At 40.8% G+C, this 22,587-nt stretch overlaps 1 protein-coding gene across 1 annotated transcript; it reads left to right on the top strand.

Annotated features, from left to right (window-relative positions):
- Positions 1-11,904: 11,904 nt before the first annotated feature.
- LOC115763985 (calnexin) lies at positions 11,905-16,719 on the top strand. The gene is made up of 10 exons (XM_030706798.1): positions 11,905-11,955; positions 12,028-12,346; positions 13,092-13,427; positions 13,564-13,635; positions 13,727-13,860; positions 14,206-14,794; positions 14,859-14,999; positions 15,341-15,469; positions 15,559-15,816; positions 15,891-16,719. The coding sequence occupies exons 2-10, from the start codon at positions 12,191-12,193 to the stop codon at positions 15,936-15,938; spliced, it is 1,863 nt and encodes a 620-aa protein (XP_030562658.1). The 5' UTR covers positions 11,905-11,955; positions 12,028-12,190; the 3' UTR covers positions 15,939-16,719.
- The last annotated feature ends 5,868 nt before the right edge of the window (positions 16,720-22,587 follow it).

Genomic DNA, 22,587 nt, shown 5'->3' with positions numbered 1-22,587 from the left:
GGCTTCGCACCACAACTAAATTATGCTGATAAAAATGGGCGCTATGTAAAGTCACGTTGGCAAGCGGGGGCTGGGGCTGGAGCTGGGACTGGGGCCGAAGGGGGTTTGAGATATGCACGACTTCCGCCTTACATCCGGTCCAAAGTACGTGAGCCCACATGACCAGCACTCTGTGTGCGTGTGTGTGTGTGTGTGTGTGTGTGTGAGTGCCTGTGTTTGTGCTCGTGCGTGTGTTTTAGTTCACAGTTAAATTTGGTTTAGTTGATTTAACTAAATGGCGACAAGTTTAACGAGTGTCACAGATGAGATTCAAAGCGAGCCAAGAGCCACGTACACAGATTGCCCCCAGACACACAGGACAGCTGGAGAGCTGGTCCCCTTGGAGGGCCTCTCGTCCATGTCATTTGCCATATGCTAAGCTCCGGCCTAAACAAACATGGACAGACAGACACACACACACACACGCAGAATGGGCAAAGTTTTGAATAGCAAAACGCCCACATATTGAAATAAACGCTTTCATATGTGGCAAAGCTAACAAATTTATAGTTTGGCATCGAATTAGCAAACGCTGCTGCTGCGAGGGGCAGGGAGAGAGGCGCTCAGTAAATACACGCAGCAAAATATAAAATAGATCGCAAACTCCTCCTAAGTACTTTAAACGAGGCTGGCAAACCCAAAAAATATATATATATATATGTATATATAAATAAAAATGTTTCGGGGATTCAGTTATGGGTTCGAACCAGCCAGCCGGTTCGATTAGGCACATCAATGAACCCAGCATCACGCTCAATCATTGACTTGTCAAATTATTGAAAACATAAAAACAAAATTTTCATTTATATTCTGTTCTACTGAAAATATTCCAAATTCTAGATTTTTGTCCATGTTAAAATAACGTGTTAACATTTTATTTTTACTTTGAAACTAATTTATTTATCATAAAATATGATTTAGTTCGTATTTAAATGCGACTGTTTTTTTTTAATTCATCCAGTTTGATTGATGAACTATTTATAAATATAAATGAGCTGACCGACTATTTCTCTAAGTGTAAAATGTCGCTACAAAGTGGAAGGCGTACAAAATATGCGACAGCCAAGGACAAATTCAATATGAACAAATTGTTTGCATATAAGCACACATACACATATCTAAGTAGCATAAGTGTGCGCGTGTGTGTGTGTGTGTGTGTGTGTGTGCGAAGAGTTGTATTTGTATTTGAGCTCTTGTTGCTAGCCTTAAAACTTCAAGCTGGCTTCGAGTGCTCTGGTTATTTAAATCTTTTATCAATGCTAGTCAAATGTGAATAAGACTCAAGCAACAATTTCGGGCACGCACTTTCTGATTTCTTTTATACAAAAATTCCAAATGCTTTGTCGTCTGTGTGAATTCAATTCAACTTCGATTTTTGTATGTCCTTCAGTTTGGTAATTTCATGTTATTTTCGCCTTTGCGAATGTAAAGCATGGCGTATGCGTAATGGCGCATTAACAAGCCAATTTGTTTATTTGCACAATGGCGCTGGATTTTAATTTATTTCATTACACAAAATTAGCTCGCTTAATCGCGCGCTGAAATCGTAAGCCGCCCAACAAGGACAACACTTTGGCAAATTAATGCCCAAAGGATACGCAACAAGACACGGCCCAAAGTTGCGACCGAAAGTGAATGATGAGCCGAAATCACAAAATCACCAAAGATCCTGCGAAAGTTCAAAAATGCTACAGACGTGCCACGCCCACATCGTTCGTCACGTGCATCGCGATAAGCCAAAAGGACAATGCGGACAGTTTCTTTGGCGCGCATCCTTTAAAATCACACCAGCCAAAAAAAAAAACAAGTAAGAGGTTCTAGTCGGGAGCTCCCGACTAGAGGATACCCTGAACCCTCTTCTTCCAACGTCAAATGCATATATATATTCTATTTTAGAAGCTATATGTCAAGTTTGGTGACTCTAGCTCTTATTATTTACCAAAATTGCCCAAAAAACAGGATATCGATATCGATTTTTATCGATTGCTTGGAAACGGAGTAAGTTATCGATTATCGGAAACAAACTCGATCTGCGCGGGAACTAGGAGCATCTTCATCTAAAATTTCTCTAGGTCTTATAGGTTCTGAGATCCTCGCGTTCATACATACAGACGGACGGACGGACGGACGGGCGGACGGACAGACAGACTGACATGGCTAGATCGACTCGGCTATTGGTGCTGATCAAGAATATATATACTTTATGAGGTCGGAGATGCTTCCTTCTGCCTGTTACATACATTTGGATTTTGCACAAATACAATACACCCTTATACCCATTTTTAATGGGTTCAAGGTATAAAAAGATATCAGAAACATGTGTATGTGTGTGTGTGTGGCTGCTGGCTAGAAGAAAGTTGAGTTTGAAATATGCTGCGCCTGAACCAGTTGGTCGCCATTCTTGGCGGCTCTTGCGGCCTCTTGGCCCGCCCCCAAGCAGCCTCTTGCCCCGCCCCCAAGCCACCTCTTTGCCTTGTTTTGTTTAGTTTTAGTTTTTTATTGGACATAATACGTTTGGCAGACACAGTGAAATGCATTTCGTTTTTTAAATATATAAAACACTTTCTAGACTTGGCCGACAAACTGTCTTGATATAGATCTGACCTACTGTCTAGCTGTCCGAAGGAAGTCACCCATTGTTGTCACAATCTTGATCAAAATTGCTGCAGATGTTGAATTTCGCTTGGGGATATATCGAATTTAAACAAATAAATCAAATATCTGTCGTAGATACAGATGTATGAAAAATGAGCTTTTATCTGAAAACGTTTTTATTCTCATAAATGCAGCATAAAAGGGGATTCGATTAAATAGTAGGGCTCATACTTATAATATCGCCCAATAAGGAACGCGACAGGGTATCATTTTGAAAGGGTATTACAGTTTCGTCAATGCGATTGCAGCTGCTCTGCTGTCTGTCTGATTTCTTATGCTGTTTTTTTTTTTTACATTTTTTGTATTTAAGCGAAAGGATTATTTGCTTGGTTTAGTCCTTTGACTGTGTGCAGCGTGTTTTGTCTTTGGTTTGTTTTGCCTTCGCATTTGCCTTTGCCTTTGCCTTTGCCAGCGCCTAAACATTCCGTTGGCGCCCTTTGCGGTTGTGGCAGCCATACGAGTTTATCAGCGCGCGCGTTTCAAAGCACGACCTTGGATTTGTATCTGTATCTCTGTATCTGTATCTTTAGCTGTAGTATCTGTGTGCATGTGTATGTGTGTGTGTGAGTGTCTCTGTTTGTTTGTTTATTTAGGTCGCATTTGGGGGCACAGATTAGATGGTTTGAGCCGCGTTGGCGCCAGAGCAGCTCAGTTAGTTTGGTTTATGGCTTAGCAGCTGTTTTTGGTTTATTAATTTCGCATTAAATTGTGCAATATTTTTTTTCTTTTTGTGTTTGCTTCAAGAATTGTCTATAGAAAATGGCAAAGTGAGAAAACTCAATTGGCTTTTCCGGGCGACTCACAGGCATTCGTTTAAGTAGGCTTCTGTTGGCCATTAAAAATGATGTCGATCTGGAATCTATGTCACAATCTTTATATGCGCATTAAATCTTTGGCATATCGAATGTCGGTATCTGTTGGCCAAATGCTTAAGCAACTTCAGAGCTCATTAAATGTCTCAATTTCCACACGGCCTTCCATAAAAATGCAAATAGTAAAAGAAAAGCGTAAAACCAACTTCCTGTCATTTAACAAAAAATTACAAATATACAAAAAAGAAATGAAAGAAAATGAATAGCAAATTGCAAGAGAATTATGACCTCTATGAGATCTAGGGTTTGGCTACTGTAGGTTGCTTTGGTGGGAAGGATGGCAACTCTGGCTGCTGGTTTTGCCGCCCTCAGCGCTTTTTATGCCATAGATTTATGAGCTGAGACATGAAATGATGACCCACGTTTTCAACATATCCTGTTCCGATCTATCTTTTTTCTACCTCTCAGCGCTCATTTTGCCTGGCTGGGCACTTTTTATGGTCCAGCACCTGCGGTCAGCTGAAAAGGGCTAATAAACTTGAATACAGTTCGCCAACTGATTTACATAAAATCAAATGCCGTCCGGAAACACCCAAACCCCGCCCCCCTCGAGTGAGTTTTCATCAAAAAGTAATTGGATTTCTGGATTTCGTCCGTTTGAGAGTAGGCAACACGAAGACAGCAGAACGCCAACAATCATTTGATTAAAATTGTAAACTGCCCAAAAAGGAAAACAGAATGAAGATAGGATCTAAAAATAACCTGTGCCAGTTATTTATATACTCTAGAAAACTATGAGAGAGGAGCCTAACACACATAACAACTTTTTGATTTGAATTTCTAATCAATAAATTCACCTGGAATTCGAATGCAGATCCTCACAGTTTATTTAAATGAAGGGGTCACTTAGACATCTCATATACCCTATTAATTCGTAGACTGAGCTGAACAAAAAACCATAATCTGGATGATATATGTTTGATACTGGACTGGAAACAGATGTTTCTGCTTATGCTTTGAACCAATAAGTGACTAAGCTTCTTATTTCTCTCTACCTCTTTCGCTCTCTCTATCTATCTCTCTTATTCATATCTGTACCTTATCTCTCTCTCTTTCTATCTATCTATCGCTATATATATGTATATCTCTCTTTTGATCTATCATTTTCTCTCTCTGTCTCTCTTTGTCTTTCTATCTCTCTGTCCATCTCTGCCTCTCTGCCTCTCTCTCTCTCTCTGTCTCTCTCGCTCTCTCTCTCTCTCGCTCTCACACTCTCGCACTCTCGCTCTCTCTCTCTCTCTCTCTCTCTCTCTCTCTCTCTCTCTCTCTTTCTCTCTCTCCTTTTCTCTCTCTCTCTCTTTCTCCCTTTCTCTCTCTCTCTCTCTCTCTTTCTCCCCCTCGCTCTCTCTCTCTATTTCTACACTTTGACTATTTATAGCTTTAATATAAAGAATTATTATCTTTAATAAGCCAGAATACGATTATTTTCACTCCTACATAGTATTTGCCATTATCTATCCGGAAAACCTAATAACATTTGTTAGACAAATTGAAAACAATTTTAATAAATCTGTTTGCCAACCTAAATCTTACCAAAAGGATTATAATAGCTCAAATCTTGATTAGGTTAACACAAATATTTGCTTTCATTCGGTTTGCCTTAGTCGCACCTCGTCCCACTTTGATAATAAATTAAAAATAGAAGTAAAAAAAAAAAACAAAGTGGCAACAAAATATAAAAGGGAAAAAAAAGATAAAAAAAATTGCATAGACAGAGTACACGGAATTGGTGGCAATTGTTGTCAGTTGTGGCACGCGAGTGCCACGCCCATCACAACAGGCCCACCCACACCTGGTTAATGCACCGTTAGCCCCAAAATGGCCGCCGGCTGTTGGTCAATGCGGCCAGGTTGGCGTCGCCGAGTTTTTCATTATATTTTTGTGTGTGTTGTTGTTGTTGTTGTTTAATTTTCTCTCCTTTTTTTTGTACTTTGCGGCTGCTTTGTTTTGGCTCGTGTCCCTTTTTGCGCTTACGCCATTCTCGTTTATTTATTAGCAATTTTATTAGCTATGAATTTGTTTGTTTTTATCGTAAAAAAAAGGGCCCCAACCTCAGAGCCCAGCCGCAGAATACAAACAAAACAAACGAGCACGGCCAACCCGCCTACGGCTCCTCCAGCCGCAGCTCCAGCTCCGACTCCGACTCCAGCTCCTGCTCTTGCTTCACCTTTGGCCCATTTCACTTGCAGCTCTCAAAGGGTATCCGTTTGTTGTTGTTGCTGTTGTTGTTGTTGTCTTTAGCAGCCAAATGAATGTGATTTATATTTTCAATAATGAAAGTGACTACCACCGCAGCCAGTTCCGGTTTTCGTCTGTTTTAAAAACATTTAAATTTAAATATTTTTCTATGCCCTGATTTAATGTTATGGCCTGCAAAATGCTGTTGTTTTTTTTTTTTTGCTACTGTCAAACTGATGTGGTGGGCGGCGGGTCTGGACAGGGGCGTGGGCGTGGCTGTGCTCGTTTCACGCCCGAGCACACAAAAGATGTGACTGGCGGCGCAATTATTTGTCTTGACTTGTCAACCGAGGTGATTAAAACTTTGTGGGCCTTTCTTACAGCCCCGCCCAGTCTGCCCAAAATACCACAAAATGGGTCAGCTAATGCGGCAGATCTTTGTGGCAAGATAATCACAATAGGTGCCACAAGCTGAACAAAAAGTACAAGTACCCAAATCAAAGCAGAGTTGCAGGATTTGCAGGCCAGCGCGCCTGGGCTAAATTTCAGATTGGGACGATTGAGAGACTTTAGAAATGAGCGACATTAGAGGAGGGAGAAAACTCCGCGTTAACTCTCGACAAAAGATATAGAAAAGATTCTTGCTTAATATAGGTTATTATAGATATTGTTAATCAGAGTACTTTTGAAGATAGATATTAACTACTGATGCGTCAGATACATTAAGATACATAAAGATACATTTATAAAAATTTTAACTCAATTATCTCAAAACAACCTTTGGCTGTGATAAACTTATATATACTTGTCTACCTTAACTAGATTAGGTAAAAAATATCCTAAAATCCCTTTTAACTTCATTTTAATATTATCAATATTATCAATTATCTACCAATTTATAAATATAAATACTCAACTATGCCAATATACAAATTGGTTGATACTCTTTTCTATCTTCAATTCAAACTTATTAAACTTATTTACTCTAATTAAGATATTAACTACTAATGTGTTCTATAAATAGTCAAAATGCATAAATATATGCATAAATATAAATGCCGAGGTATTCTAAGACGAACTGAAATACTCTTCTATCTTAAAGTTCGCTAATGTTAGTTGTTGAAACCAAAATTGTTCTCGAAATACTTAAAACTCATTTATAAAGAAAAGTGCTTAAGTATCCAAGATTCAACTGATCTATCTTTACGTTTAACAGGGTAAAACATATTCGATCTAATTTATATTTATTTAAATTTTAAATACTAATGTACTCTAGACTGAACTTGATAATTAGCCTTGAAATAAAGATGCATTTAAAGAACAATTTAAAATTAAATCAATTTACTTCTGATATTAACTTATTTAAGTACAGCCAAAGTAGTTATTGCAGCAATACTTAAGTATGCCGCAATACAACTTAACTGAAGAACTGAATGAAATACTTAAATATACTTAACTTTTTATAAGCCCGCTAAAGGAAATATTCATAAAAAACCATAAATAAAAAGTAACCAAAAAATATTTATAATTTATGCGCGCGTCCTCAAAAATAGCATTATCGCTGCTTCATGCACCGCAAGCCCAAACTCTTTGGATTTTTTGTTTTTTTTTTGTTTTTGGCCACGTTAGCGCGGCGGGCCAACCCATTTGGGCAGCTTTCGCAAACCGTTGCCAATTCATGGCTCGCGACTCGTGAATTTCGCTTTTATTTATTTTGATTTTATTTTCTTTCTCTCTCTTTTTTTTTTTAATTTTTTATTAAAACATGCGCTAAATGTTCCCCTTGCGGCAATTTAATAAAAATAAAAGCCAAAGAGCAACTTCAGCGGGCCCTGAGCCTGTTTCAAGCACGACACACACACACACACGCACACACACCCTCACACACACACACACATTCGCCTTTCAGGTGAATGCGCGTGCATTAAATTTTCACTATTCACCTAAAAAAATAAAGGAGGAGAAAAACCCAAAATACAAGCCAAGTGAGAAATAAAGGAAGCAACAAAATAAAAAAAAAAAAAACAAATAAGAATGTTGCAGACGCATGCAACCGACTGCGCGATACTCTGACGCAGTTAGATACAATTTATGACAACATTTTGTACAATCCAAACATTATTTAGCTGGAACTTAAGGTCTCATAAATAGGGATATGATGGGGGGGATATAATTAAAATGGATTAGTTAAAGATAACCACGAATTGCCACGCCTCCAAGTGAGAGTTGCCATATAATTAACTTATCAGATATATAAACAAGATTATAAATATTCAACAATGTTAAGATTCTAACGTTCATGTGGATAGAGTTAGGTGTAGGCGTTTAATAGAACAAATATAGCCGCTTTGACATTGCGAACGAGCATAAACAGGATATCTGGCGCCGAGGCCGGGGCTAGGATACGTTGAATGGTAGGCGCAACGCCCAAAGTGTTGGCCATAAGTCAGCAAACATGAATAACAAATCAATTCAGTTTCAACGGCGCTGCAAATTCTTGAGCGCACACCCACACACACACACACACACACACACACACACACACACACACATAGAACGGGACTCATTTGAAAGGTGCGAAAACGAGCTGTTGAAAGGCGAGCAAAGCAAAGCAAAGGCGCCGACACACACACACACACAAGGACAGGCGCTTAAGAGCCCACCAAACAAGCGTGTGTGTGGGTGTGTGTGTGTGTGTGTGTGTGTGCGCCACCTAGTTCGGTGTTAATGGCAGGCCCTTGTCCGCCGCGCGTCGGGCATTTTGAATTTTTAATGCAGACCGCCCGCCTGCTTAGGCAGCTGCCCCCTGCTCCGAAATTGTGTTTTCAATTTTTTTTTTTTTAGGCATGTTTGCATACACTTACGTTGCCCGGCAAACTATGCATATGCATATGAATGGCTGTGCTTCTGTGCGTGTGTGTGTGTGTGTGTGTGTGTGTGTGTGTGTGTGGGTGTGGGCATTGTGCGACCTATGGCCCGAGCCCAGAACCTGCTTGTCTCTGGCCTTTTTTTTTGGCCTGTGCAAAATTGTCCGGTAATAAATTTTCAGCGTTTCCTGCCGACAAAGCGCCGCACTTTACAACACTTTTGGCATAAACAAACAAACACCATGCACACACACACACACACACATACACTGCAGCTGGCCATGCGTGTGAATGGACTGAGTGTGTGTGTGTGTGTGTGTGAGTGTAGCATGGCGTTCATGTAACGGAAGTTAAGTACACACTAAGTTGAGCTCGTGCGCTTGTAACGACGCTTCCTTCATATGTTTTTTGATACTCACACACACACAGACAGACACACCTGCCTACTGCAGGTGAAAATGTTTGAGTTTTAGCTATTTTTTATTATTGTGCACACAGAAACGCTGTCCAAAAGCTTAAAAACAAAACTTTCGCGCTATGCTATCAAAATTAATGTCGACATCCTTGCCGCCGCTGTTCCTGCGCATTAAGCCTCCTGATGAGCTACTGTCAATGTTAGTCTCTGTGCCCGTGTCTTCCTCTCTGTGTGTTTGCATATTTATTTTGTTGTTTTTTTTTTTGTTTTATGTACTCGTGTTTATGGTGTTAAGTGCGTTTTCTAAGTGTTGCATATTTGCGCAGCAGCATGGCTGCAAAATTGTCCTTAATAAAGGACCTTTTTCCCTGTGAGACTGAGACAGAGACAGAGATGCGCTACATTGTACGTCATTAATCAAAGCTATGAACTGCATGAAAACAATTTAAATCAAGAGCTCAAACATGCAGCCATAAGAAATTGTTACTTTTCAAGGAGACACTATTATTTGTGGCAGTAATCAACACTACTAAATATAACAAAATGTTTAATTGATCAACACTACTTTTATAGACTTAAAGGAAACCCCAAAAGGAACCTTTGGTTCACGTTTCGGTTCACGTTTTGAACTAGTTTTAACAGAAAAAAGGAATTGTGTTTGAAACACATTTGACTTTATAATCGATTGATCAACACTAATTTCATATATTTAAAGGTATATTTAAAAAAGGAACAATCGGTTAGGTTCACGTTTTGAACCAGCATCTCGGTTTGATGCTTAAGTCTGACTTTTTAATACCATTAAACCACGTACGAGCCTTAGTTTCTGACATTCTTTGCGCATTAAGAGTATACAAAATATTTTAGGCGTCCTTTTCGAGTTTTATGGATGTCAAAATAATAATTTTTAAATATTTCGAACGAAAATATTTCTATTTATTTAAGTAAGGTCGCGCCTAATTTAGTTTTTCAACTAATTGTAAATAGAAAGTTTGGTTAAAGTTTGAAAAAATTGTATTTCCAGGCTCTGTTCCGGTTTGCAGGATTTTTTATACTGTACATTTTCGACATTAATCAACACTATGAAATACTTAATGCAATTTAAGTTAAACATATAAATGCAACATATGCTCAAAGAAACATACAGAAACGAGAACAAGGCTAAAATCTGTGTGCCCCATATAGCACACCCATTATATGGTATAGCATCTAAATTTTGTATAGTATGTCATGGTGTGGAGCTTCTATTATGCACCCCTTTTTGCTTAGTGGAACAGCAACAACAGCGACAACAGCGAAAATCGAGCACAAGTGTTTGTAGGCGTACTGCACTGTTGCTTGAGCTAATAAAACACTTACCAACACTGACACTCCAAGCTAATTATGCGCTGCTGTGTTGGCAGAGGGCCAGGGACGGGCTTTAAGGAGGCAGAACAACATGTAGACTATGCATATCTAGGTGTAGCACCGTCATTAACTGTCATTACACAATTTCCATAAACAACAAAGGAGTGTGTGTGAGTGCCTCTATATGTTCGTGTATGTGTGTGTGTGTGTGTTTGTGTATTGCACAGAGAGCTGCAATAAAAGTTCTGGCTGATTGTGCCTGAGCCATTGTTTGTCTTTAGAAACTTTTTAAATTGTGTTAAATATTCCATTAAACAGAAAGCTTTTTTGTTTGCAACTGCAACAGTCAGTTGCACCGATGCCAGTGTAGATAAATTGAATGCTTGAAAGAAGCCTTGCCCACAAAAAGGGGGCAGATATGGGTAGTGAGGGGGTAGGGTGGGGTGGGTTGGCAGCTAGCTGCACTCGCATCGAATATAAGCCTGCAATTTTTATTATAATTTTATGCTCAAATGCACGACATTTTATGTGCATCGTGTACATATAGAAAAGTTTTGCTATCACCCCCCCCCCCCCCCCCCCCCCCCCCCCTCAAACGACTTTATTATAGAGTTTAGTGGCGCATTAATTGAGCTGGCAAGCTTTTAAAATAATTGCAAAAAAAAAAATACGAGTTTAACATTTATTTTATATGCTTCCCAATAGCTACTCTATGGTAAAATTGCGGTCATCAATCGATTAAACTATAGTTTCTGGGAAACATTTGCACAAAGTGCTATTCATTTTTATTATGTTGCTCTATTTGGATAATTATTCCTAAGAATTCTATGGCTAAGTTCTGTGATGGACACTTGTCATGAATTGAAAATATATAAGAATTTACTATCAATTCTCTCTTACATCATGGTGTTGTTTTAGTTTTAATTTAAAAGCAATTTTCATAAAGCTCATTGACTTATTTTTATATATTTTACTGACTTATTGATGTGCTTTTTATCACTTTCAGTCTATCACTTTTCGTCTGTCTCCTTCGCTCTTTTGCCGAAACGCTTTCTCTCTCATATATTTTGTAACATAGCTCTTGGTCTCTCTCTCTCACACTAGAATTTTAACTAACTAAAATTCGCCTTTCTATGCGATTTTCATGGCTAAGAATATTTGAAGCGACTGTAACTGTCAATTAAGACCTACAGGATATCTGCAAGTCGAGCACTTTTGACAAAGCTATTGTTTTTTTTTATACCATACAAATATTTTTATTAATCCATTTAGAGACTGCAAGCCACTATGAGAAGAAATTAATTTCAGTCCGTGTCAAATTTAATTAATATACAACACATTTTCATTTTTAAGCAATGTCCGTTATTTCAAATTGTAATTCAAATGCTGGAGCTAATTCAAATATCGCCAACTGTGACGTCAGCAACATGGCGAACATGCGCACTGCACAACACTAAAAAATACCCGCACATGCGCTTTTCAGTATTTTTTAGGCACAAATTGTAGCAGAGTTGCAACCGAACTAAAGGCGAATGAAGAAGCACAAACAGCGAGAAGCAGCAGCAGTAGGCGCAGTGAGAATGTATAATTTAATTTAACTTAATTACAAATTTAGTTGGCCGCGTTAGATTTCATTTTTCGTTTTGCCCCACAGCGCCCGGCAGTACGCAGTAAACGTTGAAAAGCAACGCAAGGCAGGCACAAAAGCCATCAACGAGCGCTAGAACCGCTAACCATAGCACACACACACACACACACACAAGCACATACATACAGAGGAGGTGGTTGAAAGCGAAGAAAAAAACCACAAGCAAAAAATGCAGCAGCTAAATATTAGCCGGAGCCGCCGAGCAGCGCGGGCGTTGCTGTTGCTGATGGCCGTCAGCTGCCTGGCGGCTGCTGCCACAGCAGCCGGCGCTGCTGAGGCGGACATCGACGACTTTGATGACGACGGGATCGTTGAAGATGTGCAGGTGAGCCAAAAAAAAAAAAAAAAAAAAACAGCCATGCATACATACAAACATATATTATCACACACACACACACACATGGATACATGCGGCGGCCGGTTGCCACCGGCGCACAAAAGTACACGTCAGTAGCAACAACTGTTCTTGTTGTTGTTTTTCTTTTATGTGGGGCGTTATGGGGGTTAATTGTATACGCGAGTAAAGTGTGACCGCAGTGCATGGAGCTGGCCCGCGTTACAATTTCGATTTGCACTTGCATATGTGCACACATTCACACATGCACACATACATATGCATATAAACTAAGCCAACAAACTTGCGCAAGACCAACACCCCCTCTCCCCCCTCTCCTCCTCCTACTCCACCCTCGCTATCCACACGCGCTCAGCTTCTATCTCTCGCTGCGTCTTGATAAAAAAAAAAAAGTGTGTCAGCCGCGTGGTCTTTGTTTGTACCTTGTACCCATTAAATGTGAATAATAAAGGGCATATTGCAGCTGTGCAGATGCATATAAATTCTTAATCAGCAGCAACGAAGCGGTCCAGACATGTCCGTCTGTCCGGCTGTCTGCCTTGTCAAGTCCATTTCAAATCAAAGATAACTCTACCCCTGCTCCCAGAATCGTTATCAGCCCGGCCAAATCTCGCAGATTATCAGTGCTAGACTTTGCGGATTCCCTATGCCATTTTGAGTCTTGCTTTTTGATATGTAAATTCAAAATCTCTGGTTCACCTCTCATTTCTTTTAGGAGGAGCCCGTTGACAATCTCGGCGAGGAGCTGGTCTACGAGAGTCCCGTAATTGAGCCGAAAAAGTTTCACTTTGCCGATCATTTCGATGATGTTGAGGCCTCGCGCAAACAATGGATCAAATCGCAGGCCAAAAAGGATGACATAGCCGAGGAGATAGCCAAATACGATGGCATCTGGAATTGGGAGCCACCGTTGCGCATTGTTTGGCCCAAGGATAAGGGTCTGGTGCTCAAATCGAAGGCCAAGCATGCGGCCATTTCGGCGCGCCTCAGCAAACAGTTCGATTTCAAAGCGAACAAGCCGCTGGTGGTGCAATATGAGGTTACAATGCAGGTGAGTCAATAACCAGCCCGCTAGCCAATGCAAAGACAATGTGGATTGCATCAGCCAACGCCGCCGGATTGACTAATCCAATTAATAGCAAACTAGTTTCACTAATCGACCCAATTTTCCGACATGTATTCCGCAGGAGGGTCAAGAGTGCGGCGGCTCGTACCTAAAGCTGCTGTCGTCGGGCAAGGAAACCGAAGATCTCACAACGGTTAGTTGGCAGACAGCTGAAATATGATTTCACTATGTTTTTTCCATGTTTATTTATTGTTATTCCTGTTTGTGCTTGTGTTTCGCCTTAGTTCAATGACAAAACACCCTACACCATCATGTTTGGACCGGACAAGTGCGGCAACGATGTGAAAATGCACTTCATATTCCGTCATGTAAATCCAATTAACGGCACCATAACCGAGAAGCACTGTAACAAACCAAAGTAAGTGGACCCCCATATGCCGCACACACACACACACACACACACACACACACGTTCACAAACCCGCCCGCTTGCAACCACTTTGTATTTTTTGTGCTGTGCAGATAACCCGACGCATCTATGGACGGTTATATACCTATATGCACATAGATTAACCCCATGCGCAACAGCTGCCGCTGATTTGAGTTCATTCACATGTTATACCCTAACAGAGGGCTTTACAATATATTCAGTTATTTTGTAACGAATATCTGAATTTAAATTGTCAATTATGAGGGTATTCAATTTTCTACACTCTCTTGATCAGACTTTCACTTGTTATTGTTTTGTTTTGTGTGTTTTTAGGAATCGCTTGGAGGAGCCCTTCAAGGACAAGCTGCCCCATTTATATCAACTGGTGGTGCGACCGGACAACAGCTTTGAGATACGTCTCGATCACAAGATCATCAATGAGGGCTCGCTGCTGACGGACTTTAAGCCGCCAGTCAATCCGCCCGCTGAGATTGATGATCCCACCGACCAGAAGCCAACCGATTGGGATGAGCGCGAGAAAATACCCGATCCGTCAGCACAAAAGCCCGACGATTGGAATGATGACGCACCGCCACAGATACCCGATGCCAGCGCCAGCAAGCCTGATGGCTGGCTGGAGGATGAGCCCGATATGATACCCGATCCAACAGCCACCAAGCCCGACGATTGGGATACCGAAATCGATGGCGAGTGGGAGGCACCACTTGTCGACAATCCATTGTGTGAAAAGGCGCCAGGCTGCGGCAAATGGAAAGCACCGCTCATAGCTAATCCCGAGTACAAGGGCAAGTGGCGTGCACCCATGATCGAGAATCCCAATTACCAGGGCAAATGGACGCCACGCAAGATACCCAATCCACATTTCTTCGAGGATCTCATGCCATTCAAAATGACGCCCATTGTAAGCAGTCGAAACCCTTTTCAATTTGCAGATCTAATTACGAATAATTATTATTTTGGTATAGAGCGCTGTTGGCCTGGAACTGTGGTCCATGTCCAATGAAATACTCTTCGACAATCTCATCATTACGGACGATGTTAATGTGGCGCGCGACTTTGCCGCCAATAGCTTTGATATCAAACGTCGCTATATTGATCGCGAATCGGTAAGTTAACTGCCACGCCCACACGGAAACACACATACCCACACACACACACAAAGCTAATCTTCAATTGATTCTGATTCCAATAAGAAAACTCTGTGGCATCGTCTGATGCGGCACATGAACTATAAGCCCGGCTGGTGGGCATTATATTTTCTCTATCTGCTGATACCCGCCAGCTGTTATATCTTCTATTTGTATCGACGCTCCAAAGAGGTCACTTTTCAGATATATATTTTCTATATATGTATACATTAGATAGAGCTGCACACACATATACATACACTCGCCTATTGCCTACGCACTTTGCACCCTTATTGCTATTTGCTCATCTCATTTTGTAGGACTCATTGGTCAACAAGGTGCTTGAGCTAGCCAAGGCTTATCCCACGGCCTGGGGTATTGGCCTGGTCATATTCATAGCATTGACTGTAATCGGCATCTATTGTAGATTTGGCAAAGCTAAGAGTCAGGTAATGTAGCTAGATCAATTAGTCCAAATGTACTTTTTATAATTTTGTGAAAACTATTCCTAAATACCACTTAATACAATCCCAACCAGGACTCGGCTGCCACAGCTGCTGCTGCACAAGCCAAAAAAACGGATGAAGCACAGCCCGATGATGAGCCAGAACCGGCTGCTGATGAGAACGAGAGCGGTGAGGAAGTGGTGGATGCGACTGCGGCACCAGCGCAGGCGGCTGGTGATGCCAACAAGACAGACAACTCAAAGTCTGCCAGTCCCAAGAAGAATAAAAAGTCTGAATTAGATATTAAAGAGCAGCTGAAGCAGCAGGATGAAGAGCCCACACAGACTGAGGTAAAAACCTAGGAAGACAGCTGATACGTGCTACTAGCAAAAATTGTATATAATTCCAAATTAATTTCTTGCAGGAATCCACCACGAAATCCGCTCGCAAACGCAACGTGCGCAAGGATTAGAGGGCTTGGCACAATCCAGAATGTCTCTCGGATTCACAAAATACTTGAAAACTTAAACTAATTCCAAAAAATGTATAACTGCAACAACAACAACAACAACAACAAAAGAAGCAACAACATCAACATTTAATGTGTCAACAACAACAACAACAACAATACAACTTGTTTAAGATTCAAATTAACACTCAGTAAACTCATCGAGTACCCGTGCAAAACACCCACGAATACAAATGAGTAGGCCTCAAAATACCAAAAGTTTTGGTGGTAGTTCCATAGTTAGCGCGATCGCATGCAGCTGTTAATTAAAAAATGAACACTAGTTTTTATATGGTTTGGTTTAGTCATCGTTCTGTACGTACGACACGTTCTGTATTATTCATTGTATTTATGTTCGTATACTCTCCACATATATATGACTCACTATCCCTCCCCCCCCCCTCCACCTAAAAACTGTCTCATACACATGTCCAAGTTCTGTTCTCACACAATTTATTTTAGTTTTTCCATGTAAAAATAACATTAAATAGAAAACTAGACAAATGAGGGAATCAAAGATATATATCACGAAAACCAATAAGCGATACGTAGCATGCAGACAAAGAAAAACTCCAGTTAATGAGAGAGAGAGAGAAAGAGAGAGAGCAATGGGAAAATATCTAGTTTAATATTATGTAATTTAAACGAAATTTTATGAATACGCTAGTTATACTCCGAGTTTAAACAAATTTCATTTTTTCATTTGTAACAATGAAAATTTACAGCGAAAATAAAACTGAATGTCAACACCAACTAAACATCTACATATATATATATATATAAAACTGTTTGCTCCACCGACTGTTGGATCCACCCGCAAGTGTGGAAAATTAATGGAAATACATATGCCTAAAATTTGTTTGTTCGCGCCTTCAAAATAGTTTGTGTATATAATGTAAATATAAGCTGAGATGTGGGATTGAAGGTAGATTTTAATTTCTGACAGGCGGCAAATAGACGATTGGCAGAAGCTAACAACTTGAGCCGTGCAAGCCCGGGTAATACCCGCCAGTATATTAAAACTAATTTACTTTACTGCAAGTACCACAAAGGACAACAACAACCGTCGCCCAGCAGCAACCCGGAAGGACTAACCAAGTCTAACCGTTTGCATGCATAGAATCCAACGAACATTTCAAATATCCACCACCGAAATGTTGGCCTGGACCCCGCCGCCCCGCCACCCCTGCTCCTGATGTGTTCATTTAAATGTCAAACCCCCCTGTAAATTGTGATTGAACATTTTTGGCTGGGCGCAGCAAATCGGCTTCCAATTGGATTTATGCTTGGTGGTGCGTGCAGCGACAACCACCGCAGCGCAGACATCGCTGCATATTTTGCGGTTTTTAGACATTTCCCCCAAAAACAGAGAAAACATTTTGATTTCCAGATTAGCAAATGTGATTGAGTGCAGCGCATTTTGCCTAAAAGCTGCCAATCGGGCGACTTAATTATGTGTTGCAACTGAATGGTTGTGGGAAATGTGAGACTAGATTGTGGATTTTTGGGGAATTTTGCTATATAATTAGATATTAGATATATATAATGGGCATAGGGCCAGCCTGCAAAATTAACCAAAATTAAACAGAACAAGATATGAGATGCGTCCCGATAAAAAGAAAAACCCAAAAACATTGTTAAATTCTACAATTTGCCTTTAGAAAGTGAGTTTATTTAAATTCTAATTCATACTAAAATATAGACAAATTTAAACACACTGAGTAAATCGCTCCAAAATTAAGAAAAATGTAGAGCTTCAAAATGTATAAAGTTGCTTTCTGAATATATTTATTTTGGGCCTTTTTTTTCAGATGCGAAAAAAGTTTTTGAAAAGAAAATATTGTAAATTATATCGAAAAAATCCGCAGTGTGAACTTTCGACACAAATATGTGCTAACATTTTATATTTTGGGATCATATTTGCCTTATATAGGTTTTTTTTTAAGCAAGAGAGTTTTCTTAAATTAAAAATAAGCTTAAATATTTCCCGATTTTCTTAAATTAAGAAAAATACGGTTGATACAAGGCAGTCCAATCGCAGCTCCCAAGTGTAAGAATCTACCACATGGCATATTTTCGAATCCAGGCTAGTTTGCGACAGAGCCTAGAGCTGAATCAATTGCCTATTATAGAGTAGGTGCAGCTTCTACTGAAAACTTCTTGGGGTTTCAGTCAACTTTAAATTAAGTTAATAATGAATGTCATATATGTATTCGTGTCCTACATGTTGGCTGGATTGTTTATACCCTTGTAGAGGGTATTATGAAATTTATAATGCGCAGGACATTTTCCGACCCCTTAAAGTATATATATTCCAGATCAGCATCAACAGCAACAATTTTTCATGTCTTCAAGACTTTCAGTTCTCTTCAAAGTTCTTACAAAAAAAAAAAAAAAACTGGTTAGGCTACATAAAGAAAAGTTTTCAGACTGTTAATTATATTTTTGATTTGATATTTATTTTAAAAAATAAATTTCTTCAGCAGCCTTTCTCAAATTTTAATCTGCTTCAAAATAACACAGAAGGAATGGGGATAGCTTATGAACTAGACACAGACTTTCTATAAATATTATAAAATATTTTTTATAATATTATAACTCGCTTGTGCTCGAGTATTGGCAGCTAAAGTAACTTCGTTAACCCTCTCAATGTAAAAGCATGTTTTCGAAGAAAATGTAATCGAGACTTAAAGTTTTGCATGTCCTAAACAAATATCAATATCTTTTACGTTTGTCGCCGTTTTGCAGATTTAATTCAATTTCCTGAACCCATAAATATGCCGGGCCAGACACAGTGCGCTTTATCCTGAAAGCCAGAAGGCACAATTGTTAATGAAATTGTTATGACAGCCCCAAGCCACACACACACACATGCACACACACACACACACACATGCACATGCACATATATGGGGATTGAAAAATACTTTCCATTCAAATTAGATTTATGCCCGCCAACAGATGTGTGCGATTCGAATTGTGTCTAGAATCAACCCGGCGACCTTTTTGCCACAAAAGATTAAATGTTTGGCTTGGTGCGAACATCCAGGGAGTAGGGGGAGAGGGGGCGAGGGGGCGCGGTTAACTGATGTCTAGAGCGATATCGACGCACTTAAAAGGATTAACATTTTTGTGCTGACTGCGGTTAGAAAACGTCTCGTTGCATATTAAAATAACATGGCCCAAAAATGGAAAGAGCGGGAAACGGGCGCGGAGGGCAGAGACAGACAGAGAAGAAGAAAAAAAAGGAGGAAAGAGAAAGGGGGCGAGCGACAGGCCGAAGAGGAAAGACGCGCACAGAGAAAGGAGGACAAAAGGGACCGGAGGGGCGAACAAGCCAAGCCAAAAAGGGGGGGCAAAGAAAAACGCAGGGCGGGACCGAGGCGGGAGGCGAGAGGAGAGAGAGAAAGCAGACCGACGGGGACGGCGAAAACAGCGACGGCGGCGACGGCGACGGCGACGGCTACGGCGACGGCGACGGCGACGGCGACGGCGGCGACGGCGACGGCGACGGCGACGGCGACGGCGACGGCGACGGCGACGGCGACGGCGACGGCGACGGCGACGGCGACGGCGACGGCGACGGCGACGGCGACGGCGACGGCGACGGCGACGGACGTCGACGGCGACGGCGACGGCGACGGCGACGGCGACGGCGACGGCGACGGCGACTTCTACTTCTACTTCTACTTCTACTTCTACTTCTACTTCTACTTCTACTTCTACTTTCTACTTCTACTTCTACTTCTACTTCTACTTCTACTTCTACTTCTACTTCTACTTCTTCTTTCTACTTCTACTTCTACTTCTACTTCTACTTTCTACTTCTACTTCTACTTCTACTTCTACTTCTACTTCTACTTCTACTTCTACTTCTACTTCTACTACTTCTACTTCTACTTCTACTTCTACTTCTACTTCTACGTCTACTTCTACTTCTACTTCTACTTCTACTTCTACTTCTACTTCTACTTCTACTTCTACTTCTACTTCTACTTCTACTTCTACTTCTACTTCTACTTCTACTTCTACTTCTACTTCTACTTCTACTTCTACTTCTACTTCTACTTCTAGGCGACGGCGACGGCGACGGCGACGGCGACGGCGACGGCGACGGCGACGGCGACGGCGCGACGGCGACGGCGACGGCGACGGCGACTGCGACGGCGACGGCGACGGCGACTACGGCGACGGCGACGACGCGACGGCGACGGCGACGGCGACGGCGACGGCGACTGCGACGGCGACGGCGACGGCGACTGCGACGGCGACGGCGACGGCGACGCGCGACGACGGCTACTCGACGGCGACTCGACGGCGACGGCGACTGACTCTACGACTCTACTTACGGCGACGCGACGGCTACTACTACTCTACGGCGACTTCTACTTCTACTTCGACTTCTACTTCTACTTCTACTTCTACTTCTACTACTCTACTTCTACTTCGACTTCTACTTCTACTTCTACTTCTACTTCTACTTCTACTTCTACTTCTACTTCTACTTCTACTTCTACTTCTACTCTACTTCTACTTCTACTTCTACTTCTACTTCTACTTCTACTTCTACTTCTACTTCTACTTCTACTTCTACTTCTACTTCTACTTCTACGTCTACTTCTACTTCTACTTCTACTTCTTAGTCTTTTCCCAATCTACTATATAAACTGCCACATCGTCTCGTCTATTAATACTGATCAAGAACATATATATGCTCTGTGAATTCCTGCCTCGCGTTACACATTTCGCGACCACATTATAATACTCTGTGCAAGGGCATTCAAAGAGACTGGTAAGAACTTGAAGGGCGGCCTCCTCATGTGTGCTGCACGTCTGCAATTACGTCCGACGTCGGGTGGTGGCCAATGGACAGCCCAAGCGCTGGCTTTACCATGCGTAAGCATTATAATTTTAATAAAAATGTTTGTTTTTCCCCCTTTTATTTATTTCTATTTTTTTTTTTGCTGTTGTCAAAAACAGCGCCTGAACCCTTCAGGCAGACAATAAGCGGGCGGCCACGTCGCAGCCGCCATCAAAAAGACTTCAATAAACGGCGGACTTCCGAGTGAGCGCTTTAAGTAGAATTTGTTTAAACGAGGGGGGAGGGAGGGGAAGGGGAAAGGGGAGTAGCAGCACTTTGGGGACTGCCCCCTTTTGTTGCGGACTTGCTGCAGCAGTTGCCAGACCCAAGGCCAATCGATGCGTAAGCAAAAGTACCAAGCCATATGTAATGTTATTGCAATCCCAACCGCCCGTTACCCCCCCCCCCCCCCCTCCCCGCTCCCATCTTAAGTCAACCACTTCTGGTGGATGGTTAACCTTAAGGGTTGTTGCTGGTCGAGAGAGAAGCCCCCCTTTTTTTGGCAAGTTTCGTGCAATTAAATCGCGCACATTATCCGATCGCAACGCATTTGCCAACTTCGAGTAGACACGAGCTTCCGCAAGGAAACAGACAGACAGGGGAATTAATTGGGGCTCGATTTCATCATAAAGATTAGAAGCACAAGATAAAAAATCATAAAAATAAATTGGTTTTTGAATAAATGCCTTTCACTTGACTCTAATATTGCATTGGGCGATATTATGATACCCTGAAAATAGTTTAGAAAGGGTATACATGTTTTGGGCCACGGTATGCAACAGGCAGCAGTAATGTCTTTCCTTTCAGAATATCGATAAATATTGATTTGAAGACATACTTTTTAATATGAGCATAACTCGAAAATTATAATGTGTCTACATTAAACTTGACATATAAATTCTCTTACAATATACACAAATATTTCACTTTTTAAAGAGCTTCCCAAATTTCCTACAAAAAAGAACATATGTTTCAAAGGTAGAGACTTGCTATGTCATATTATTGTCCTAAATATTTCTTAGAGATCGGACCATAAGAAGATTCCGAAGATCTCAGGAATAGATTTTCTGTAGCTCATGGCAAAGGCAAAAAGAAACAAAAAGCACAATCAGAAAGTTAACTGCCTACACTGGATAAAGGGTATCTCCTAGTCGAGCACGCCCTTTTTAAATATTTTCATTGATTTCGTGCCTTGATAATCGTCTTATGAGAACATTCCCCAACCAATCATTTTTCATTCCAATGAATTGAGTTCTTTCGTGGCGGGAAGCATTGAAAATGTCTGCCCGAAGGATGTGTTGTCATTGCGAATGCAATTCAATGAATTTCCATTCAATTCAAGCTCGAACTCAATTAACACACACACACAAAACAAGGACATATCATATTATTCAAATGATGCTTTGTTGTTGGTCAATGTCCTGCAACATTTCAATGAGATTTAAGCTCTTGCTTTTATGCTTGTCATATCTTGAAATTCGGGCTTTTATAAATTTGCGAGTTAAAAGAGAAAGAAATCAAAAAGTATCACAGCTTCAAGACCAAACCCACATTCTTATCTTTTTCGATTTGAACCAGCTTACTAGTTCGACGAGTTAAAATGGCTTTGCAGGTTCCAAAATGACACCAAAGACTAAAGACTACGATTCAAATATTACCTCATTCAATATAAAAACAAACAATTTTTAAGCTGTTAATTTTTATGAATAAGAAAAGTATTTAGAAAAATTAATAAAAAAAATCAAGTAATAT

The sequence above is a fragment of the Drosophila novamexicana genome, unplaced genomic scaffold (genome assembly GCF_003285875.2).
Source record: "Drosophila novamexicana strain 15010-1031.04,08,12 unplaced genomic scaffold, DnovRS2.1 tig00000817-arrow-arrow-pilon, whole genome shotgun sequence".
In the NCBI taxonomy this organism is placed as follows: domain Eukaryota; kingdom Metazoa; phylum Arthropoda; class Insecta; order Diptera; family Drosophilidae; genus Drosophila; species Drosophila novamexicana.
This window is presented reverse-complemented; position numbering and strand designations above follow the sequence as displayed.